The sequence below is a fragment of the Catharus ustulatus genome, chromosome 9, assembly GCF_009819885.2.
Source record: "Catharus ustulatus isolate bCatUst1 chromosome 9, bCatUst1.pri.v2, whole genome shotgun sequence".
In the NCBI taxonomy this organism is placed as follows: Eukaryota; Metazoa; Chordata; class Aves; order Passeriformes; family Turdidae; genus Catharus; species Catharus ustulatus.
The window spans coordinates 2,980,220-3,004,611 of NC_046229.1; the positions used below are offsets into that span (position 1 = coordinate 2,980,220).

General features: G+C 41.6%; 1 protein-coding gene and 1 long non-coding RNA gene across 4 annotated transcripts; one reads left to right on the top strand and one right to left on the bottom strand.

The window, feature by feature from the left end:
- Window positions 1-660: 660 nt before the first annotated feature.
- Window positions 661-18,577, bottom strand: ATG4C (autophagy related 4C cysteine peptidase). Of its 2 annotated transcripts, none has more exons than XM_033067871.1 (12): window positions 18,503-18,577; window positions 18,185-18,276; window positions 15,879-16,009; window positions 14,994-15,077; window positions 14,143-14,376; window positions 11,524-11,854; window positions 9,610-9,680; window positions 8,943-9,079; window positions 6,708-6,786; window positions 5,966-6,042; window positions 3,011-3,130; window positions 661-1,176 (listed from the first exon to the last, which is right to left on the bottom strand). In XM_033067871.1, the coding sequence occupies exons 3-12, from the start codon at window positions 15,952-15,954 to the stop codon at window positions 1,006-1,008; spliced, it is 1,380 nt and encodes a 459-aa protein (XP_032923762.1). In that variant the 5' UTR covers window positions 15,955-16,009; window positions 18,185-18,276; window positions 18,503-18,577; the 3' UTR covers window positions 661-1,005. The 2 variants fall into 2 exon arrangements, with proteins under 2 accessions (XP_032923762.1, XP_032923763.1); XM_033067872.1 differs by lacking the exon at window positions 18,503-18,577 and adding an exon at window positions 18,415-18,483.
- Window positions 18,578-19,103: 526 nt separating this feature from the next.
- On the top strand, window positions 19,104-23,592 carry LOC117000212. Of its 2 annotated transcripts, none has more exons than XR_004418719.2 (3): window positions 19,104-20,734; window positions 22,345-22,530; window positions 22,896-23,592. It is a non-coding gene; the product is annotated as an uncharacterized LOC117000212 (long non-coding RNA). The 2 variants fall into 2 exon arrangements; XR_004418720.2 differs by having other exon boundaries at window positions 22,967-23,592.
- Window positions 23,593-24,392: the final 800 nt, after the last annotated feature.

Consider the following 24,392-nt stretch of genomic DNA (forward strand, 5'->3'; position numbering starts at 1 on the left):
ATATTCACTCTTAGATGATCTAATATTAATATAAAAGGCACATGCACTTCATGTTTTCACACCTCTTTTATTTCCCAAGCAGAGTTAATATGGTTTTTTTTAAATATTGCATTTACTTTGTTAAAACATGAAACTATTTCTGTACATTTGTTTGCAATCTGAGAACACACACCATCAAGTAATCATTTGTACAGTAACAACACGTATCAAAACAAAAAATCATCACAGCCCAGAATTTTCCACATCCACCCCCCTTTGCTTTGATTTAAAAGCTGCTCTGGCAGGAGAAGCCTCACCATTATGGTAGCTGAAACAGGAAACAAACACTGCTCTCTTCTAATAATTGTCTCCAGCTGCTTTGATTGGTTGCAGTTAATATTAATAGTATAACCTTTAAAAATTGTGGGGAAAGGTAATACTTTATCTTCACTCCTCATATTAAGGCTCCAAAGCAAGCTTAATGAGAAACCATTAGAAAGTCATACTGCTAAATAGTATCTTAACTCCCAATTCAGCCTATATAATTATGGAGGGCTGCAAGTGACAGTGGCTCCTGATCCATCAAGCTCACCAGGAGCTGCTCAGGACGGGAGGCAGCACCACAGCTGGGACCTGTCCCCTCCCCACAGCAACAACAGCATCTCCACACCTCTGCAGCCCTGGCAAAGCCCAGCCCCACCTGGCAGCCCTGCTCAGGAGGGCACAGATTTGGGGTTTAGGGACTGGGATTTGGGGCTGCCAGGCCCTGCAGCACACCTGGCTCTGAGCAAAGCTTCTCCCTCACCACCACAGCGGCACAAACTCCTCCAGCCAGCAAAAATAATTAGTACATACATTAGTAACTGACATCTTAAAGACTTTTAACATATAAAACATTATCATCTTTATGAAAATAGACCAATTTCAGCACAGGCTTGCCTTTTTGGGGAGGAATTCAGGTACTTTTTATAGTTAAAAGGCAAGTGTTCTCCTGGACAGCTGCCGGTGCTCTTGTGTAAAATGTCCTTAAAGCAAGACAAACTCCTCTGTACTAAATCTCTTCAGTCTTTTCTTCTCATCCTCAGAGAAAAGGTCATTTTCTTCATGGAGTGGACTGGAAGCAAAGTCATAGTCTCTAGAATGGCCCTTGACAAAAGTAAACAGGGGATATTTCTCCTTGGATGAAGATTTCAGCATCTACAATGTAAAACACAAACCAGGTAAAACATTAATTAGAAATTTAAAAATACAGCAAGCACTGATATTCACCTGATGGTGACTGCCAAGTAAAAAATGCATTGTTTTAATTATCTCATGAAACAAAAGCATTGCACAATTTAAAGATTTCCTCCTCCTCTTAGGTATTTCCTTCCCTTTCTCAGGTAGCTGCTGATTTTCCTGCCTGTCCCTGTTTCTGAGCACACAGATCACCTGCACGTGCTGGCAGGCTCAGTGCAACAAAGAGAAAAGGATGAAAGACAGAAGATAAAAACCTCCACAAAACAGTTAATGGCCATCAGGGTCTCCTCAAGCCCAGGTGTGAATTCTGCAGAACTGAGCATCCCAAGGAGGGATTTTTATTGTAGAATCAGCACGTGCAACAGTCAGTGTTTGTGTTAGAAGTTCCAACACATTCACCAATGTAAATAAGGCAGTCAGGAGCACCTGGCTCAAACCAGACTGGAAAAAGAAAACTTCTACTGGAACTGATTTTGTAATGAGATTTTTTTTTACCATGCTATGACATTCTATGTGACAGAACAGGAAAACATGGAAGAACAGAAACTTCACTATTTAAACTTTACATGGATCTGCTGCTTAGGAACTTCTCTAAATCTATTTTCTACCTCTCTAGTTAAGAATCAAAGAAATAACTTCAGCATCAATCAATATCTACTTACTATAATCAGCATTAAGTTTAAAAAAATGCTTTTTTGTCTGCAGTACTAATATCACTTATCAGTATTTTAGTCAGTCAATATTGATATATCAGCCCACTTTCCAGAATGTCCACTTATCAGGATATTCCAAATGCTGGACAAACATTAATTAAATCCTTGTGCTGCTGTGGTAACTGCTATGGTTGGAATATTCCCCCAGAGCCCATCTGCTGCTGCATCCTTTTCACAGAGCATGTTCTGAGCCCACCAAACACACAGCAGCTCACAGAACACATTCATGATGCTGCATTTCATACCTCACATGCTGGAATAACTAAAGAGAAAAAAACTTGATAACAATTGGACCCAAATGAATCCAGAGCAGAATTTCCAGGGGAAGGATGGGGTCAGACAGATTTGCTCCTTGGAGCTCAAACCAGAGCCCTGCACTTCCCACCAGAAAAAGCCCTTGTGCTAGGGAGCAATAATGAACAATTTGGGTTTGCTCCAACCCTTACCTTCCCCTCAGTCCCTGCCCAGGGCTGGGCTGCCCCCCAGCATCCCCCCAGGATCCTCCAGCATCCCCCCACACCCAGCCCGGCTGCCAGGGCTGCAGGGGACATTCCCACTTCACGAGTGCCACCTCGTGGGCCGGCCTGGCCAGCCCCAGCCCAGCCCCAGCCCCATCCCAGCCGGGTCTGCTCAGCCTGAGGGACAAACCCTGCAGTAACAGCAGGCTGTGATTGATTCTGAACAGGCTGTGATTCTGTACAGGCTGTGATCCTGAGCAGGCTGTGATTCTGAACAGGCTGAGATTCTGAGCAGGCTGTGATTCTGAACAGGCTGTGATTCTGTACAGGCTGTGATTCTGTACAGGCTGTGATCCTGAACAGGCTGTGATTCTGAGCAGGCTGAGATTCTGAGCAGGCTGAGATTCTGAGCAGGCTGTGATCCTGAACAGGCTGAGATTCTGAGCAGGCTGAGATTCTGTACAGGCTGAGATTCTGAACGGGCTGAGATTCTGAACAGGCTGCAAGCACTGACAAATGCCACAAAAAGAATTCAAGCTCTTACAAGGGTGAGGCTGATTCTCTTCCCTTCCCCACAGCCCCTTCTGGCTGAGGGGAAGATTTGGGAAGTGCAGCTCTTACCTTGGTGATTTCTTCAGAAGCCTTCTCAAAGTCCTGCACAGTCCTACAGTAAAATCCTATTGTGCAGCTCGGATCCATTTTCTTGAATGACATCTTTTTGGGGGAAGGACAGTGGAATGACTGCAAGTTTCCCCATCAAAAAACACAAAAACCACAATTACAGTCAGGCATGACACAGATCCATGTTTTCATTTTCATCCCCACCAACAGCTTTAAAACATCCAATCCCCTGCAGCACCTGAATTAAACCCCAGCACACTTTGGAAGTAATTTCTCCCACCACCCCCCATATATTCAAGTGACTCCAGCCTTCCCCAGCTGTGTAAAACCTCCTGCTGCTCAGGCTGCATTCCCCAAACTTCCCCACACACCAGGTTAGTTTGGAACCTGTCAAAGCTCTGCTGCTCCCAGCAATACTTTATGAATATTCCCAAGGCAGAGAAGGTGAATGCTCTTCTGCAAATTGAATTTGTAACAGCTTTTGCACTATCTTAGTGCTTTACTACCACTGCCCAGTGCCCCTTCCCTCCCCCAGCCTCTATAAAAGAGACATAATGGAATAAACCAACCTCATGCATTTTCCTTCAGTAAATGAAATGGGTTCAAAAACCCACAAAACACACAAAAGCAAAACCATATTACAATGATCTACAAGTAGGGAAAAGCCAAACATGCCCTGCTTTACAAATGGGCTTTTCCTAAGGTGAAATCTCTTTCCCTGACAGATGCTGCCCCACCAGGGCTGTGCTGTAAGACAAAACAAACACAAAAACCCCTTCCCTATGCTCCTCACTCAGTTTATGAGATAAAAAATAAGTATATCCCATCCACCCTGATTCTGTGGTTATTTATTACAGGAACTGCAGCTGTGGTGAAGCTCTTTGTCCAATAACTGCAATTATTTCCTCACTTGCTCTCAGAGGGAGCCAGTCCCTTCTACTCTGCCTCCAACACAGAGGATGACCCATCATCCTCCCTCTATTAAATCCCTTTTTTTGCCAGTCACAAAAATCAACCCACAGAAGACAGCACTGGTTCCCAGACCCGAGTGTAACCATCCCTGCAGCAGTTTTACACAATAAAATAGATTGTTCTTTCCTGGTGATTACAAACCTGAGAGGTATTTCTGTAAAACCTCTGCTAAAAAATATCCACAGAGATGATTAGAGCTATTTCTGCTAGATTGATTTTAGTCACTGCTTTTTCTCCTCACCATTCCAATTTTATAAACAGCAGTTGTATTTTTAATATTAATTCCTGAGTCACCAAATGCATTTAAAAAAAAAATCAAACCCTGCCTTCCACATCCCATTCCAGCAGCAACCCTGTCCTACAGTTGTGCAGGAGGTTTAATGCTGCACAAATCACTGCACAACAAAGAGAAGTGGGGAGGATTTTTTTTCCCCATTCCTCCAAACAAATGGATGCTGGAAGCCAATCCAGAGTGGATTGATTTCCAACTTATTCTGGACAATTTGTCAATTTTGAAAATACTCCCTACAGATAAATCTAACAAGCAACTATCCACACTAAGAAAGCAATTTCTGTTTACTTTTGACATTTCTGGACAAAGATATAATACTATTAAATGCACCAAGCATTAAATTGCAATCTATTTTCCTTCTGCAGGAAAGCATTAGGACGCGATCAAGCCAAGCTGGCAGCTTGCAAACCTTCCAAACACAGCTTCAAACTTGGTGCTACTTGGAAATTCAGATTAATGCCAGTCTGCAGCACGATTTTGAGGCTGAGTCACAGGGACAGAACCCAAAAGATTTGTTTTTGTAGCTTGGTCACTGCACCACAGCAGGAGCTTAAGGAATTCACTTCAGCTCTGGTCTTTGTGCTTTTCCTGTCTTTTGTCTAAAAATCTTCAGAGGCAAAACAAAGATATGAGGATAAAGGGGAAGGGTCTGGGTAATCATCCCAGGCAGAGCTGGCACTCAGCAACTCTTCCTCCAAATATCTCAACAGGGCAAACCTAAAGGCATCTCTAAACACAACCAAACTTCCTGGCTGGGATATTGTCTCCCCCATTTTGCTGCTGTGTTCTTTTGCTTCATTCAGAACCTTCTCATTTCCTAGAGAATCTGCCACCTCTCTATTACAGAAGATGCCAATTCAAGCATTTTGTTAAGTATAAATAACAAAAAGAAATTAAGAAAAATATGAAGTGTTTGCTTTAAGGACATGACATCAGCCCTGTGTAGATCCTTTGAGATTTTTTTAAATATATGAATGGTTCTCCTGAACAGTCTTTGATGGGATTTTGCTCCAGCTCTGTTCTGCAGCAGCTGCTGCTGTCCTGGATGCTCCCTCAGGCTGCTCCTGCTGAGCCAAGAGCTGCTGGAAGTTCACCTGAAGTTGGGCACAAGACCAAGGAGGGTTTGTGGGGATGTGACTGTGAGTGCTGAGGCACTGAGCACTTCCTTACAGCTGATGATGTTTTCCCAGGGTAGCTGGAAATTGAGTTCTCCAATCAGTTCCTTTAGCTCCATCTATTCTCCTGTAGCTCCATCTATTTCCTGGTTCCTACTATTAAACACCTCAGGAATTCCCCCTGATGTTGATTGCAATTTGAATTAAAAATAAAATAAAATAAAATGACCAAAAAGACAAACTCTCAACCACAAATCCAAACAGCTTTAAGATCTACACATATAATCTATTTTCTTTGATGGAAAATTACTTAAATAAAGTGATCATCTATTTTGGAGGTTTTATGATCATTAAAAAGAAAACAGATGAAGATTAATGAAGTAAAAATTAAACCTCCATATTGAGATTTAACCTCTGGTCATTTTTGTTGATTATAGGCCTATAAAGAAGGGCAGGACATTGATAAATAACATGTAACTGTAAAACCATAAAGCTGCAGCTAGCTAGAACAGCTCTAAATAATTAGTGTTTGATTCATATGGGAAGAAAACAGTGCCAGCTCTATATCCATAGTACCTCAAGAGGGAAATCCTTTATGCTGACATCTACAAAAGATTGGCAGTAATGAGGATCCATGTAAATCAAACTGTCATCTGCAAGGACAAAACAGAAGACAAGTAATTCAAAAAACACCTTATTATTACACTGCTTACAATCCAATTTCTATGCAGAGCAGCTGCAAAAAAAGCCAGTGAGTAACTGCTTGCCAGGCTGATACTCATTGACTGAAGCATAGGTTTTTGCAGGACAGATTAACTTTTGCATAATCAAATATGCTTGTATAAGCAGAATTTTTATAAAGTGATGAAACTGTCATTTAATTTTTGGTGATAAAATTACTTTTACAAACACACAATTATATTCTGGAGTTTGCATATGAAAAATGTATCGCCCTGCTTCATCCTGACAGCAAGAATATATTGCTTGTCATTTAGGCATCAACTAACACCACTTAAAGCAGGAGAGAGTAAATACCTAAATAAGAACTGCCAGGCAGCAACAGCAAACGCTCCTCAAGTTTGGTGAAACAGATAAATTATGCCTTGTTTATGCAACAAGGGAAATTAAATGTACATTTTACAGAATCCAATTACTCCGTGGGGTAAATGACAAATGGCTGGACGTGGGGAGATGTGATGAATTAATAAGGTACTCATTTTACTATTTTAATCATGCTGTTTCCCACTGCTTCAATATTAACTTCCTAACTGAGAGGAAAAAAAAATATTGAGGAGACATAACACATTCAAACACTAACCTTGGAATCCAGCAAAGTAATAGGACTGCTTGGGTTTGCCACCAATAATGCCAACACAGTACTCCAGGCTTAAAATTCCCTAAAACAACAACAGGGAATCATTAAGATTAACCAAAGTATTCAAGTGAATTTAAATATTTGTTCTTTGTTATTTCAGGCAAATGGGTTTGGTTTTATTTAAAGACTACTCCATGATTTCCTGACCAAAGTGAAAGCACAGCAGCAGATATTCAGAGCAAGCCCTCCCTCCCCATGAGATACCCACACACGTTTTTGGGGAGGAGACAAAATATCATGTCACACATTGACCATCAGTTCTTTATCCAAATATCCCAAAGAACTGACATTTACAGCTTCCACACACATTTACATTCTGTGCCCTGGGGACTCTCTTCTTTCTGCACTCAAATGCACAAACCTGGCCAGAGCAGCAACTTTTCCATGCTGGGGAGAAATGCCAGTTGGAGTTAAGAGGAATTACAAGGTCCAGCTGCAAAAAGAGCTGCCCCACAAGCAGGGAGCAGAGAGAAACACACAACAGACTGGCCCATAAATCTCCCTGGAGGCTGCCTGGGAGGGCAGAGGAACCAGAACCATCTGAAAGCAGAATTTGTGGGAAGGGGACACTACTGAGTGTGAGTAGGGAACTCTTCTTTCAACAAAAATATTGATATTGGCAGATTACTAATACCAAAGATTCTCAAGGTAAAATCTTTCCTGTTTAGACAAGGTTAAAGCCACTTAAAAATCTTCCATGAGATGCTACAGAGTCAAATCCAGTATGGTTTATACAGGTGAAGGAAGTGATGCTTATTTAAAATATAAATGAGAAGGTTTCCTTAGAAAACTTATTTAAAATGTAAATGAGAAGTTTCCTTAGCAAATGCTCTGAGCATCACAGAACATTCAGGCAGATCAGAGGCAAAGGCTCCAAGAGCCAAGGAGGGCAGAACAGAGAGGGAGCAAAGCTGCTCAGAGTAATGGATAACTGTTTAATCTATGGCAAGCTTCTTGGAAAAGTGAATTATAAAAAATTTATCAATTTTCACCCATAAATATAAAATCCTTCGTAGAAATTACCTCTTGTGCTACATTCTAAAATCTGCATTTTTAACTTAAAGCCAGACTCCAAGAAATGTGGTCAGTTCTTGGGAACAGTCAAGGCAGACACTGGAGTGACTGATTCAGGCAATTGAGAGCCCTCTTAGCACAGCCTCCATCAGGCTGTGAGGGCCAGGAGCAGCAGCAATCACTCAGTGGAGTGAAACTTTCCCAAACCAACTGGCTGAGAACATGAGGAAAATAATCAGGGAAGAACAATTTAAGTTTAGAACTTAAAAGCTTTCACCAGTCTGTCTTCACATGCCAGTAAAAATCAAAATGTTTTCCTGAAATGTTACAGGAAGAGATAGCCACAAAATAAATCATGGTACAGACTCAGCTTCTGTCTGTGCTACCACACTGGGGTAATTAAAAATGAACCCAAAATTTAAAGACAGATAAAGAGGAGCATGGAAAATGAAATAGAAGCAGCAGGGCTAAGAGAACAGGCCCCTCCCTAAGAGGAGCCAGAGGCAGGATTACAGCACAGCCTCAGGTGTCTGCAGAACCTCTGCTGAAAAATCCACAGCACAGACCTTTCCCCCCTCTGCCTTCTCCTTGAGTTTCCCTTTATCCAGCTCATTTTTATTGTGGTAACTGCTTGCTACACCTGCATCACCATCCTCAGAAACATTCATCCAGACAGAGCAAAAACAATTAAAGGAGTGAATAAAAATATCAAATCATTCCATGGGAACAAAGAAACAGAAAATGGGAAGAACAGACAGGTAATTACTTTAAACCAGTGGAATAATTTTCTTATTTAAGAAAATAAGAAACAGAGTAAGGAATGTATTTATATTTTAAAATGCTGCCTGATCCTTAGTTACATATGCTATTAGAGTCCTGCTAGATTAAATTACCATTTGTAATTTGAGGCACTGCATTAATGTCGTTTCAGGTGGCTGCTGGAGGAGCAGGACAGTTATCACTGCTTTACCAAGGGACATCATGTGCTCTGCAATTATGTCTGATCTTGTAACAGGGAAATTTCAAATCTGTAAAGTCAAACTTTACAACCTTCAACTGTAAAATCCCCACCACACGTTTAATGGGGAGAATTACCCTCGTGAAGTCGCTTTTCATATCCCCTTGTGCTGCTCTTTGAAAAATGATTGAACTCTCATTTCATACCTTTACAAACTCCAAGTAGTCTGTGTTTGTTCTCTCTCCACCAAGTCTCACAGGAACCAATATAATTACAGCTTTTGTGCCTGCTTTCCCAGAATCCAGAAACGAGCACTGTCTGTCAATAACATCCGAGCTGTAGACTGAGACACAGAAACATCACAGAAATTTCAAACAGAACCTCCAGTTTTCAGAGACACACCCCCAGCATGGCATCAGTGTGACAAACTGAAAGTGCAGCCCTCCCAAACCTTGCTGTCCTCCTAAAACACAACCCAGCAATATTTTGTGGAATGGGAGTCGCTGCTGCTGAGCTGCAATGCCAAGGAAATGCAGAAGGGGTAGGTTAGGAAAAAGCCAATAAATATTTATTGCTGCATATAAACTTCTGAAAGGAATAATTAAAACTTGAAAGCTTCCAACTAACAGAAACATCTACATGTAAAAGGAGAAGAGGCAATAATTGATCTGCTGAATTGGAATTCCACTATAAAACACCAAACAAGCAATGAACAATCTGCACTTATCCAGAGCCTCTTTGTCTACATAATCTCAATTTTGTGGATCCACTTCATAGGGATTTTTTTTCCTTTAAAGCTCTGTTGTTAAGTGCTAACTGAAAAGCATAAAAAGCATCTAAAATGTTTGCAAAAATCTACAAAATCATAGTTACCTGTACAATCCTGAGCAACATAGACTGTTACTCCCTGCAGCTCAGGGTCTCTTGCTTCTTCAACAGCTTTTCTAAGTACAAACACAAAACTATTTAACTTACCATGCATTAAAAAAAATTAACAGTAAACAAACAAATGATTTTGGTTTTTTTAGAAACAGGCAGATTTTAATTGTTTGTGATAGGAGTTTTGTGTTTGAGTTTGTAGATGAATTATTTTGTTTAATTCAAGACATCTTCCTGATAAATACAGATGGTGGGGTGGGATTTTTGTTTCTAAACACTGGATCCAAGATCCAGCCTGTATCTGGATATCTTGGACCATGTTTTTCTCAAGTCAAGATGGCAATGTCTGGCTATTTAGAAGTAACAATGAAATCCTAAAAAAAATAAAGGCCTCAAATTCCACAATAACTTACAAGGAAATTAATATTCACTACTTTATTTCTTTCTGTTTATAGCCATTTATATTGATGATAAAGGTTAAGTTTGCTGACAAAAATACTGTTTTCAACTCTTTAGATCTCTTTATTTGACCTCAGTTCATATAACAAGCCACAGATTAGCACCTGAAAATAAAAAGTTTCACCAAGACTTTCAAAAAGATAATTACAATATTAGACTTTTCTCAAAAGATTAAGAGAAACAGACCTAATGAATAAAAAGAAAATATATGTTGATGGTCAGAACCATGGTCATCAATCAGGACATTTGTAAAGAAAGGGAACTGTTCAAAACAGAGGATTTACCTTTGAGTTCAAACACCCAGCTTCATTAAACACTATCCCTTTATTCCCCACCAGATTTTGAGGAATGGTTTAATGCAGCCATTCCCAAGTTATGAGGGAGCTGCTGGAAAAAAGATCCAGGAAAGGAAACCTCTGCAGGGCTGGAAGTCACCCCTGGGGTTGTGGTGAGTGGAACTCTGCACCAAACCTCCCCTGCTCCCACTAGGGAGACAAATATTTTAATGGATAATTTATTAAAGCAAGTAAAAAATTCTGACTGCTTCCACCAGGAGAAAAAAGTAGAATAAAGCACATTAAAAATGCTAAATTCCTACATCTCTGTTTGCATCTGCATGGATGCACACCTGATTATTTCAGTACAGCTGCACTTCAGATTAACATAACATTTATACTAAATATCAAATTCTTCTGTTTTTATATATATAAAAATATATAAATGCATGAACTTTGTGTTCTGCTGCTTAAATGATTTATTAGTGATTTGGTTTATAGGTAAACTAGAATCCACTCAAAGAATAAACATGTAAGGCTACAAAACATTCCCCAAAACATTCAAAGAATTGGGTATCAAGGCTCACAGGATGGAGAAATTTGACTTTCGACTTTTTTTTTTATCCACACTGAATGTCACAGACCCTTTACTTTTACTGGGATATAATTATAATATTAATAGTCCCATACATTTACAGTTTCACAAGAATTTGATGTGTGCAAAGAAATGCTGAAAACATCAATTTTAGCTCTGACATTTCATTACACTATCAGTACATTACAGCCCCCAGGTTACAGTATAAAAAAAAAAAAAAAACCTCTAATGTTATGCATGTTCCAAGGTTGAAAGAGTGGTTAGTTTTCAGAACATTTCATTAAATGCAGCTCCACTTAAAAGGGTTTGGGAGAGATACTTGGGATTCTAGAAGAAAACAGGAATGTTGTGTTTTTTCCGGAACCAAGATTGACAAAAGCTCAGCATTCAGTTCCTGCACCTGCTGCTATTTCCCTTCCTGCCTGTGAAAAAGCTCAGGAATTGCTGCTGATATGGGTGCTTTACAAAGCCAATAATGAACAGTTTGCTGCTCAATTAGGCTGAAGTAATCTCAGGACACTCAGAAATGCTTTGCTGTGCTGTGCCAAAGGAAAGAAGAGAGAACTGAAGGTGTTTTACCTCAGGATGTGAGCGACCACGGCAGGCCCGTACCAATCCCCTGCCATCTTCCCAGACTTCTTCCCGTACTCTATGAGCTGGTGCAGCCCAAAGGCTGCCACAGGGGAGTCCCCAAACCAGGAGATGATTTTCCTGTGATAAATCTCATTCCTCATCTCGCTGCCATCCCAGGCCCTGCTGCTGGGGCGGCGCCGGGGCCGGGGCAGGACCTTGGGGTCCCTCTCAGCTGTGAGTGATGCCTCCAGGGAGGCTGTGAGCTTCCTCACAGTGCTGCTGGTCCAGGACTCTGAGTCACAGCTGTCCATGTCCAGAGCTTCTGGCCACACCCAGGCTGCAGCAGAAAAAGGGAAAATCCATATTAGCACTAATGTTAATTTTATGGCACAATAAGCAAAGCTTCCCTTTGTCCCCCACGCTCCTAAAAGCAATAATGTGTTTTACACATCACTGTTAACAGGTGAACAAAGAATTCTACAAGAGCAGGATTTGCTGAATAAACAAATACACCTGATTACAGGTTAGAACTGTCTTACATATTAAATCCATTAACATTATTTCAATACTACCCAAAAACCTTTTTTTCTGTGTCAAACAAGAAGTTTCAAAAGCTCTTAATTCTTCTTGTTTTTCAGTTATTTAAAAAACAGGCAGAGCTGAGGAATTATTGATGTAGAAGTAAACATTTCTTCCTGGCAAAATGGCAAAGGAGATCAGCAGAAAAACAGGCAAGATTTTTTTTATTATTCATTAAATTCATTAAATCTTTTAGATGACAAGGCAAACTTGTTTAAATACCATTCAGCACAATATCTTCAGTCTGCTTTTCCAGCTGAAGGTTTCCCTACAGATGATGCATCCCACACAGCTCTCCTCCTACAGAATGGGGCTCAGCAGGCCCAGGGAATTTGCCTGGAATTCTCCCAGAATTCCAACAAGGCCTCCCAACACAGACCCAGCTCAGTGTAACATCCTCGCTGCTCTGGGCTCTCAGCTTCACATTCCAGTCAGTGCCTCAAGCAAAACTTCATCTTTAAAATCAAAGCTCATTCACAACATTCAGCAATGTCTGGAACATTCCACATGGCAGTGGAAAGTGTAAATATCTCAGCTAGAAACTTCAGGCAAGTTTTGCTTCCTAACAGAAACAACATCATTAAATGAGAATGAAAACATCTCTGGGAAAAGAGTAAACAGCCATGAAAAACTTCCTGCAAACACCTAAATATGTTTCCAAAGCTGCCCAGACCTCATAAAAAGCTTTTCAAAAGATAATTCACCAGCTGTCAGAAGACCAAGTGAGGAGCAAAGTAGCCCAGAAAGACCATCCCTACTCCATCTTTGTGTGGATTTGGATTGCCACAGGAACAAGAGCACTCTGGAATCACCTTCCAAATTAGGCTACAAGGGGGACATGCAAGGAATTCTTTGGAACCATGGATTTTAAAGACAGAAACCTGAGGCTTTTTTGTTTAGGGTTACTTCCAAATGAGCCATTACACACTCCTGCTCACAGGGAGTCTTCTGGGCAGGTCTTGAATTTCTTCTGAATGTATGCATAAGAAAAGTTCTATTTAAGGGATTTGTGCTCTCAGCAGAAATATTTACACACTTTTTGATATGTGAAGTCAGTTGAAAAAGATAATGAATGTTTTCTGAGTTAAATATCTCTGAGCCACTCCCACAGTTCAGTCCTGACTGGAAACGGAGACTGTGGTGCAGCTGGGGCCTTGTTCTCAGTTTACATCAGAGCTGCACAGCAAGGGCAAAGTGGCATCAAAAGAGGCTTTCAGAAGGATCTTCTGCTCAAGTGCTCCTGAGATGCCACAAATGGCTGAGGAAACAATGCACTGTGTTGTCTCACCCCCCCTGGGTTCAGGCCTTGGGTCATTCTGAAGCAAGCAATCAATGATTGTTATCAAAGGGACTGGGAATGGGATGGAAAGTAAAGGTGTTTAACTCTGACAACCTGAAATCCCTCTGCAGCACATGGCTCAGCCTGGAGGAACAAGGAGGACATAGACACTCAGCAGAAAGTGTCCCACAGCTCCTCAAGCTCCAGCTGGCTGTGACTGAGGGAGGACTTTGACACAATGTAAGGAAAAAAGGGAAGTTCCTCTCTAAGTAGGGGGGAAGGGAAAGAATGACACAGTGAACATTTCCACACAGAGAATGATGTATTGACGTTAGATTAGAATCCTTCTAGGAACTCAATATATTAACACCAGAAGAAATTCAATAATGGACAACTTTAGAACTGCTAAAAGAACATCACTTCTGCCATAGCCCACAGCTATGGGCTGGGGAACTCATTTCTACATCTGGAGTTCAAGAAACAATCAAATTTCCAGAGATCTGGGCATGGGTGAGAATACCCACGTAGGGGAATCCCACTTTTGGGGTGTTTTAATTCACACTTGGATATTGGGAACTCCACAGCAGTTTGCTTTGGCACACTTTGGCTCTCAGAAATGGAAGGGCAGGACAGCTCAGCCTCTGGTGCAATGGGACAATTCCAACAGGAATGAGGAGCCCACAACCTAAAGCAGCTGGCCTTTTAGATCTGGGATTTTAAAAAGGCCATTTTGGTCTCCAACACAGAGATCTCCTCTCCTAACTCACCTCTCCCAAGGAAATGAAGCATCAGACCCTGAGCCAGCAGCATCTGCCCTGTTCTGAGCGTGCAGCCCCAGCCACAGTCTGTGGTTAAAGCAGAGCCCTTGATCTGAGGGAATTCCTCTCTGTAGGTCAGCCAGATCCTGGAGATGAAATCTCTGCGGAACTCCTCGACGTTCCCCGAAATCTCAGTGTTGATTTGATCAAAATTGGACCCATCTGTACTGAGCTCCCCAGATTCTGCAAGGCAAAGCACAGTTTAAGCTGCAATTTCTTATGGCACTTCTATTATTAGAAAGCAAATAACCAATATCAAATTTAGTAGAAAAACAAATCTAGAAAAATTCACAATTGCCTCAAATACAACAAAGGAAAACTGGAAGGCAAACATAAGAAATATGCCAGATAAAAAAAAAATAAAATAAAAGTCAAAAGAACAATGCAGACACCACTGTGCCAGAATCACTGACCTGCTTAATTCACCCAACTGTGAATGGTCAAATAGAGAGAGACTTAAAAACTGCCCACTGGAAAGTGATAACAGAGGTATTGGTGTAGTGACCCTGACCAGGTATTGTCACTACAGGAGTTTTCAGAAAGAAAAACTCCAGCTGATGGTAAATGAAGTACAAATTACAACACAATTTTTTACAGAAAGCACAAGGTTTTGGTGTGAAATCTGAATAAAGCAGGTTAGGATGGGTTGCATTAGAGGTGAACATTTAAATGAGTATTTTCTAAGCTTTTAATATTTATATTTTAGATTTGGTAATTATTAATGCCAGTCTTTCTAGAAGATTAAAAAGAATTTATTCCTGCTGAGGAAGACTGGAATGAGTGAAGTGCTCTGTACTCACCCTCAGTTTTGAAGTGGTAACATTTTCCCAGCAGGAAGACTGGAGAGTTCCTACTGAAGTAAGTTTTTGTTTTCAATACCCAACCTAGAGCAGATGAAAAACAAATACAAATTTGTGACTGGACTTTCCAAAAGGAAATGCTAACAGCATCTCCCTAAGCCAAAGGTAACCCTTGAAAGGGGAATTTAAAAAATCACTGAAATTGGGTTTTAGTCTCATTAAAAAATCCCATATAAGGTGTAATGGCTACTATTCCCTTTCAACCATGTGACAGCCTTAAAGAAAGCAGAATTTAAAAGTATCTTTTGTTTTAGTCAGACATCTCCAAAACTCAGTTATGATTTATCAATGTTATCAGAAATCTGATGGTAAATCTGAGCAACCTCAGTCCTAAAGGGAAAACAGAGAAATCAAGGACAGATTAATAAAAAGCACACTTGAAAATCTGGTTGCTCATAAATGAGTTACTGATGTTAGCTGTGGAAAAAATGTTACTCAAGAGTAGATTCTTCAGTGGAGTTTGTATCTCACACAACATCCTATTTTTTTTCCATAAAAGTACATTTATAAACAACAAAAAACCTTTGTGCAGATGATTCCATATCATCCCTGTTTAAAAGTCTATGCAAATCTAGAGTAATTTACAGAATATATTTACTGTTTCCAAAAGAAGGCATTTAAAATGAAATTACGCAAGTTTTATTCAAACAAATGAAAAGCTGAGAAAGATTTTTAGTGGGGCTCATTCATAACATCAAAGAAAAAATTGTTTCAAAGGCCATATTGCATTTTTAGGATTAATTAGTTATGATTCCATTCATGTCAACAACCAACACTCCATTCCTTTTAACGAGGACAGCTCTTACCCCACTCTGCTCCACTTACTGTATTTCATGTTGTGCCATGCAGACATAAACTTTGATTTGATCTTTTCTACTTCATCTGTCCCTGTGGCCTCCATATTCAAATTCTAGAGAAAAAGCCATTGCTGTCTTGTGAGGCTTTCAGTTCTGCTGCTGCAAAAACCAAAATATAAACACTCAGCATCCCCCACTCAGGCACTTAAGCCCAACATGGCCAGGAACAGCAATAAACTCACAGAACCCTCCACCACCAGGCACTGAGAAGCAATCCTGTGTCCCATGAATAAGTAATAAAATAATTTAATTCCAAATATACACCAATAAAAGCACTACACAAAGCTAAATAAAAGATAATGTTCTCCAGCAGCTCTGCCTTGTACCATGAACTGCTCCAGAGCACAAAACCTGTGCTGGCACACCAGCACTCTCATTTTATCAGCAGTGAGGGGGAGAGCTGGGATGCAGCTCACTAAATAAAAAAAGATGCTGAAAAGATGTTTTCTCTTCTGCTGAAGAGAAAACAAAAAGCACTTTTTGTGTTAAAATCCACCACAGTGCAGGTTAATTCTGTAAAAACTCCTGATAAATTTTCCAAGGAAATTAATCTTTACTGGCTCTTTCCGTGCTGCAAGATAAGACAGATTTCACCTTGAAAGCAACTAAACTGGTAATAATTGGTAATAAATAAATAAATAGGTAATTGGCAAGGCCTTTATCCCTGGTTCTAAGAAATCTGGGAAAATGGGACAGAATCCAGTCCAGCTGCCCCATCTGTAAGAGGAACTTGCTATGAATTAACAGAACTTCCTTCACCACGTGTACTCTGTCAGTGATCACCTTGAAATAATTGACACAGAAAGTTTTCTTGATGGTTTTTGGTGAAAAATTAACAGCTCCTGCTTCAACAGCAGCTCTTGTGGGACATCAAAAGCTGATCAACAATGGAACATCACTGCAACCTTCACAGAATCTTTATCTAAGTTCTGATAGCACCAGCTGATGACGTGAGCAACACTGAACTTCCTCATTTAATTCACAAACTTGGGCCAGGAGGAAACCTCCTTGCTTTGAGAGGAGTATCCAGAACTGTATTTACCTTTCCAGTGTTATTCTCCAGGGAGCAGAGATCAAAAGCAGGACAAAGACTAAACTGTGTCACCTCTCTCCACTGGGAATGTATTTTAAATAAACCCAACCCAGTGTAATTAAGGAGAGGGTGAAGATGTCAGGGTGACAGCAACATCTGAGCCTGAGGGCTTCACACAGATCCACTTTTTGGGGATCTGCAATCTGCTGCCCCAACCACCCTAGCACGTTTTCCCACTATTCCCTCACATTATTTCATAAAAATCTGCTTTTTGACAGAGTAAGAAGCAATGCCAACTCACAAACATGAGGGAAAGCTGATGTTTTCCTAGTGAAAATAACAACTGTCTACATCCCTGCTATGATTAACCTTGTGTTAAGCTGGGGAAAGAAGAAGAGAATTTCAAGCTGGGTTTTAATTTCCTGCCTTTTTCCCCCCTCTCTTTTTTTTAGGAATAAAGGGAAAGCCTGGCTGTATCACCAGCTCTAGACAGCAAATCTGGTCAGATGGATTTCTTCAGGAGGTGAGTTTGGTCCCGTCTTCCCTCTCATGACCCATCAGCATCAACCACTTACACAGGCACCACTGACTGCCTCAAAAACCAATTCCTAGAAAAGCTTCCTCTGGCTAAAATTAGAAATGAAACAAACTCTGCAGTTCTGAAAGGGCCTGAAGACAAAATTATGTAAATGAGAAAGAAGCTCATTTTCTTTTAGAAGACAATGATCACCACAGCACATTTATCTTTCCTCCCAGGACATTTCTTCACTGACATTATGCTAAAGATGCAAAAAGGGTTTCCAAAAATGCTAATACAAACCAGGTACAATTTTTTCGTGGGGAAAACACAGGTTATTCCCAGTTAAGAATTCCACCGAAATTAATGGAACAGCACCACGAGAAGGTCGCGGGGAATACAGATTAAAACCCAACTGGCTTTCATATCAAACTATCAAATCCAAACCGAATGGTTTGATCCCGAAGTTGCCTCATTTCTGAAGTTTTTGATGCTGGAAGCCCCAGCTCCTGGGGATGGATCAGTGCCGGGGAGCGGCTGCCTGCTCTGGGGGATGGAAAAACACCCAAAAACCCCAAAAACAGCATCTGTTCTCACAAACAGCAAAAAAACAACACAGGCTGCCGGTGAGACCGCAGCGGGAAGGATGAACGAAGCCTCAATGGGGTAATTATAAGATATATTATCTCTTATTAACGAAAGGCTTCTCTGGGTTTATTTGTACCTTGAAGGCGCCCGGGGCGGCAGCGGCGACACTCAGCGAAAGCCACACGGAACAACGAGGGCGAGCAGCGGCCGGAGGTCATTTTTGAGGAGCTGCAAACACATACGAGGGCAGTTAGAAACGATACTTCGAAGGCTCGGAAAGAAAACCAGATTATTCCTTAGTCCTGCAGCAAGGACGGAGCGCTTCGCCCGGGCAGGACTCGCAGCCAGCCAGGAGCCCACACGCACCGCGGGCAGGAGCTCGGCGGCTGCCGGCCCCACAGGACACGGACACGGCCGCGGAGAGCCCGTCCCGCCTCCGCCGCCCGCCGCTCACCCCTCACGGAGCCGCCTCCGCCATGCCCGGGGCCGCCGGGCAGCGCGCGGCCTCCCGGCGCTGCTCCGGCCGCGGCGCAGCGGCGCGCGAACTACAACTCCCGGCGGGCACCGCGGCGGGGGCGCGGCGCGGCGAGCGGCGGGGGCGCGCGAAGCACGCTGGGAAGTGTAGTCCGGCGGGAGCGCGGCTGGGAGGCGGGAGGGAGGAAGCGGACGGAGGAAGAGGAGGGAAGGAGGGAGGAAGAGGATGGAGGGAGGAAGAGGATGGAGGAGGATGGAGGGAAGGAGGCGGCGAAATCCGGGGAAGAGCAGCGGGAGTAGAAATCCCAACCCCTTCACGGGGGCTGCGGCTGTCCTTTAACAGCGTTTCACTCTTTGCTTGGGGGTTTTTTTGGAAGTTTTTTTTTAATTTTTTTTTTTTGTGGTTTTCTTTGAGGATTGGGGGGTTTTTTTTGTTGGTTTTTTTTTTATTTTTTTTTTTTTTTGTACCTGTGGTTTTTTTGGTGTGGTTTCTTTATTTTGGTTTAGATGTGGTTTTTTGTTGTTGGTATTTTTTTGGGGTTTTTTTGTTTTTTTTTGTTTCTGTTTGTTCTGTTTTGGTTTTTGGTTTTTTTTTTAACTCCGTGTCTTTTGATTCCTCCACAGCAAAATGCCTCCCATATCTCCAAACTCCCTGAAGGATTTTAGTTTTTAGTTTCCAGCTGAGTGTGCTCCAATTCCATTCTCTCTTTTATTTCCTCTCTAAAAGTCCCATCAAAACCACTGCTTCTCCTCTCACACTCCTGAGGGCTTTTTTAGGGTTTTTTTAAAAAGGGTTTTGTAAAGTAGGTTCTTCATTAATCTGTTTGTCTTAAGCTGCTTTAAAATACTCATTGGCTGGATCAGGAGCCGAGGGCTTAAAAAAAAAAAAAGTGGAGGATTTGTGGAGGATTGAGTTGAATTTCTTAACTGTCTGCAACTGGTATTAGTGCTCCACATCCTAAGAAGGGTGATATTCAAATATTCCTGCTTTCCCTGGTACTCACCAGCCCAATTTTGGGTTCATGAAGCTAAGTCATGTGGGTTTTTTTTTTTCCATTTTGTGATTTTACTGCCTTCTGCTGGTCAGAGATGATCAAGCTGAGCTTAATTTTTTGTAATCAGCACATGATCTAAAATTTAGCTGCAGTGCAAATGCCAACAATAGATGCTTTGTGTATTTCTTGGTGGTTTTTTTTTTCCTGCAGCCTCATGGATATGTTTCACACAGGAGGGTTGATCAGCAAAGAGGATTGTAGGTTTAATGTGCACACTGCATCTTGTTCCAAAAGTCTGCTGCTGGCTCGGAGTGGGGATGTAGCAGATCACCTTTCTAATCCTACCCTGCCTTCAGCTCCCTGCTTGCCCTTTGCTCCCAAGATAAAGAAAAAAAAGATTTAAAAATAAAAACCCTGTTGCTGTTTGCATAAACTCACACTGTTTGCATAAACTGTGGCCCCACGACAGTGCAGAAAGAAAGGGGCCTGCTGCCTGCAGAATTTCATGATCTGTTTTAGGAATTATAGTTGTTTAAAGTTTTATCTTTGCTTTTATTCCCTGAGACAGAGATGGATGTGCTTGTCTGTCTGTGTAGGGGCTGGAAGGTGGAGAGCTGAGAAGCTGGCAGGGCTTGGATCGGCCTAAATGTACAAAGAATTATCCACTGATCAAAGGAAATGGCTGTTCCCCTTGCTGCTCTCAAATTTAACAACCATGGCCTGAACTGAGAGCCACACAAGGTGCCAGCTGGATATACACTAAATTCCCTGGGCAGGCAGATTATGAGAGGGAAGATATTTATTTTCTGGTTTTTGTTTGTTTTTTGGGTTTTTTTTCCACAAAAAATAAAGCTTTGATTGCCAAATAATCACCCATAAATAATTGTCTGTGAAAGAGAGAATTTTCTTCACATCCACCAATTCCTATTTCTATAGGAAAGGTTTGCACAAGGAGCAGGAGAGAACTGAGTCCAACAAATTTATAAAAAATGTCATTTCCAACATTTTAAAGGCATAAAACCATCTCTGAGCTCCATTTGAATGTCATAAGGAGATTTTAAAAATCTGTATTCCTAGAAAATACCTGTCTCTGCTTTTTTTTTTCTTCTTTTTTTTTTTTAATAGGTAAACAATGGCAATGGCAAGATGAAAAATTAGAGGAGATAATTCTGATTTATGGAGATACTCAACATTTATCCTCCAAACACTGCAGGATGGTAAGAGAACACTGGGGAATGAAGCTTCTGCTCCTGTTCCTGCCACTGTTCCATCATCAGTAATCTGCAATATATTTAGAAAAGCTCATTAAACATTTGGCCCAATGTGCTTTTTTTTTTGTTGTCTGAAGGGAGCAGACCTTGGGTCAAGTAGCTGGAAAGAAGGGAAATTTTCCTTGTTTATTTTTAGTTTCATTTCCTAGGGAAGTAAACCATCTGTGATCTATTTCCCTCTGGAAAGTTTTGAAACTTCTCTGCCATTTCAGATTGCAGAACCTCAGAGATGATAAATAACTCCAGTTTTTGTGGGAGTAGCTGCTCAGGTTAAAAGACACTCTGGAACAGGAAAAGGGAAAAAAATGGGAATTCAGACTGGGAATTTGTGCATCCTTTCAGGCAGCAGTGAGGGTGAAAGGGGCAGCAGCAGCTGGATTGCTCTGATGTGTTTGTCTCCCCCAAATTAGCCAGCAAACTTCTGCTTGTACCACCCAGGCCCTCCAAATCCAGATTTCCTTTATTCCCAGTACTATGGTAATAAAGAGGAGGTTTCAGTAGGATGCTTGGAAAAGTCTGTGCCCTGGCCACCCTTAATGTTAGATCCTAGTTACACAAGAGGAAATAAAACACATTAATGCCATTTATAGAGCGTTGAACTGGGAAAGGTGGAGAGCTGTGCTCAGGGTAGAAACATCAACTACAAAAATGATAAACATGAACAGGAATGAATGGAACTCAGGTGGGAAGGTTTGAGTCCTTCTCTGAGGAGGTTTAATTTATTGAACCCACTTTTTGAAGGAGGAAATTTTAAAATAAATGTGCCAGGAGGCAGTAAAGCAGAAGTGAAGCTGCCATCCAATAGCACCATGTGAAGAAGGCTCTGGAAAGGCTGGTACAGTTCTGTGGGTCCATAAAGAAAATAACAGGGATGTGAGGGATGTAGTGGAGGAATTTGGAGAGTCCTCACTCCTTAAATCTCCTGGTTTCTCATTAATCTAGCAGAATTTGGGTGCTGGGCAGAACAGCAGCACATTGTCTCTTGCCAGAGCTGTCTGGAGGAGATGATGTTTGTGCAGTTTGCGTCTCACATGTAGCTCTCTATATTTGACCATTTTTGAGGAAATGCAGAGATTTGGCCCTTGCTGAGAGCTCCTCGTTCCCCACAGCTGCCAGGAGGTGGCTCTCTGCATTTGCAGTCCCTATTTACTGCTTTGTTTATGGAATTACTCTGGACTCGTTTTCCCTGGAAAATGTTTTCCCTGCGTTTACCCTGAGGAAGTTTACGTCAGAAGAAGGAGGAAGCCCTGGGCTCAGGAAATAATTTGCTAACAGGCAAGGCAAGGATCAGTTCACTTTTGTCCAAATGTTTTCTGGCTGTGATCCAAAGGGATTTTTCCTGTGCAGGACCTAATCTTATAAGATTATTTCTACCAGGCTCAAGGAGTTACATCTGTGTTGTTGGGGTGCACTTACAAATTTTATTATAGCCCAGTAAAAGTCGTTCTCAATTATGAAAAAATAATTTTAGTCACATGTTTCAAAGGATGCAGGTGGTTCTTGGACAGGTACTCTGGTGAATTGATTAAATTGCTTCTTGATTTTCCCCCTTTCAGTGTGAGAGTGGAAGAGAGTCCTGTGTCCAGGCCATGGGCTCCTTTCTGGAGGCAGTGATGTTTCCCAAATGTGTTCTGCTGGAATCCAGTGTGGAACAAGCCAGGTTCCTTCCTTGCTTCCTACAACATGGTGAAGAACTACAATATGTTAAAGAAGAGAAACTATTCAGTATCCTCATAATGCTGGTAAAGTTCCAGGTTTTAAATTGGTTACTAGGAATGTGAAGCCTCTATTCAAGCACTAATTTAAATTAACTTGGGCTGTCTGGAGGTGCTAATTTCATTTACACATCCCCTCCACTTTTGATTTGTCTTCACCCTCACTCTGAGATACCAGACACCCTTGAGGACAATACATGGCCACAAAAAACTTTGTGCAAAATAAACTTGGAGTAACACTCCAAGTACATCATGAATCACACACAATTTCTCTTTACATTGAAAGAAAATGGTTCCATCTTCTGCTGCAGGAAAACTTGCCACACAACAGTTGTTTCTGAATCAGAGGGATCTGCTAGTTCCTAAAGAAGTTGGTTGGTTTTTTTTAACAGACTGTAATTCCATGTAACAGATTTCTCTGGTTGTGATTCTCCTCTTTGTGAAGCTTTGTTTGTTTTTTCAGACCAAGCATTTCCTTCAGTTAATTTACTTCTGGGATGACAAAACAAGAGGCAGAAGGATTGTGACTGTGCCTGTAAGAGGCAACACTCACCTTAGCACCCAAAATAATTCCCTGACACTATCACATCAATGCCCCCATGTTGTTACCATCAATTTTTGTATTTGGCTTGATTGGATTTATAATGGTCAATGACTGCAATTTTTTTCTCCTCTTATTTCTTCACTTTTTCCTTGACTTCTCTTGGTTAATGCTGCATGCACTGCAAAATTTAGGGTCAATCTATAGAAACTCTTGAGGGTTTTTTTGCAAGATCACATGTACATTCCTACCAATGTTAGTGATCTCTTACTATGTGAACTCACAGACTTTGGAGACTTTTGCTGATCACTTCTGAAAAGTAATGGGGAATCTGTATTCTTCTGAAATTCACTGGGTGTTGACTATTAATTGAGGGATTTTACTCATATTATTATATGGCAAAAACCTATTTCTCTGCAAAGCAATGCCCTCCTGTAAATACAGGAGGTCCATTTGATAGAGGTCCATTTTATATCCAGATGGGATGGCTGCAGCTCCTCTGGCCCAGCTCTCAGCTACAGGAAAAACAAAGGTGACATCAAAATTCAGGAAGCAGTGCCCAGAACCCAACCAAGGTCCTTTCTCTGTGGTAATGACTGGCAGGAGGGGAAAATGAAACCTAAAATCCCAAAGGTCCCCAGTGGACCTTGGATACTCCGTGCTCTGTGTCAGGGCTGCTGGGCTGGGCTGCTCTTTGCACCCTCTGGCAGCAGGAAGTGTTTCTCTGCTGGATTCCCAGTTTTGGTCTCAGAGTTTGGGTTAGGCAGGGATATTTTGCCCTCCTGCATTCTAGACTGGTGCCATTTTGGGAAGAAAATGGGGGAAAATTGCTGGTGGTCCTTGATGATTTGGTCTGTTCTTGTGAGCACAGACACTCAGATATGAGAATTTGGACACAGAATTCCAGACTGGTTTGGGTTGGAAGCTGAAAGCCCATCCAGTCCCACCTTGCACTATCTCAGGGTGCTCCAAGCCCTGTCCAACCTGCCTTTGAACACTTCCAGGGATGGGGCAGCCACAATTTCTATGGATATAAGGAGATAAATCTCTTATCCCATCCACAGGAGGGAGGGCCTTCTCTGGTGTGCAATTCCACACGCAGGCAGCAACTCCAGAGCAAAAGTCTTTTGTCCTGGCAGAGTCTGTGGGCTATTTCCTCCCCCTTGGAGAAGATCATGGCTCTCTCAGTGCCTACAATAGATCTTTGCTTCCCAGAATCTCTGTGTGCACGTGTGTGACACATGACAGCACATTTGTGCTAAATCCACTGGGATCACTCACACACGGAGATATTTGCAGATTTTGGGGCACTGCCTGTGTGAACACACACAAACAGCAAAGCAGGGGA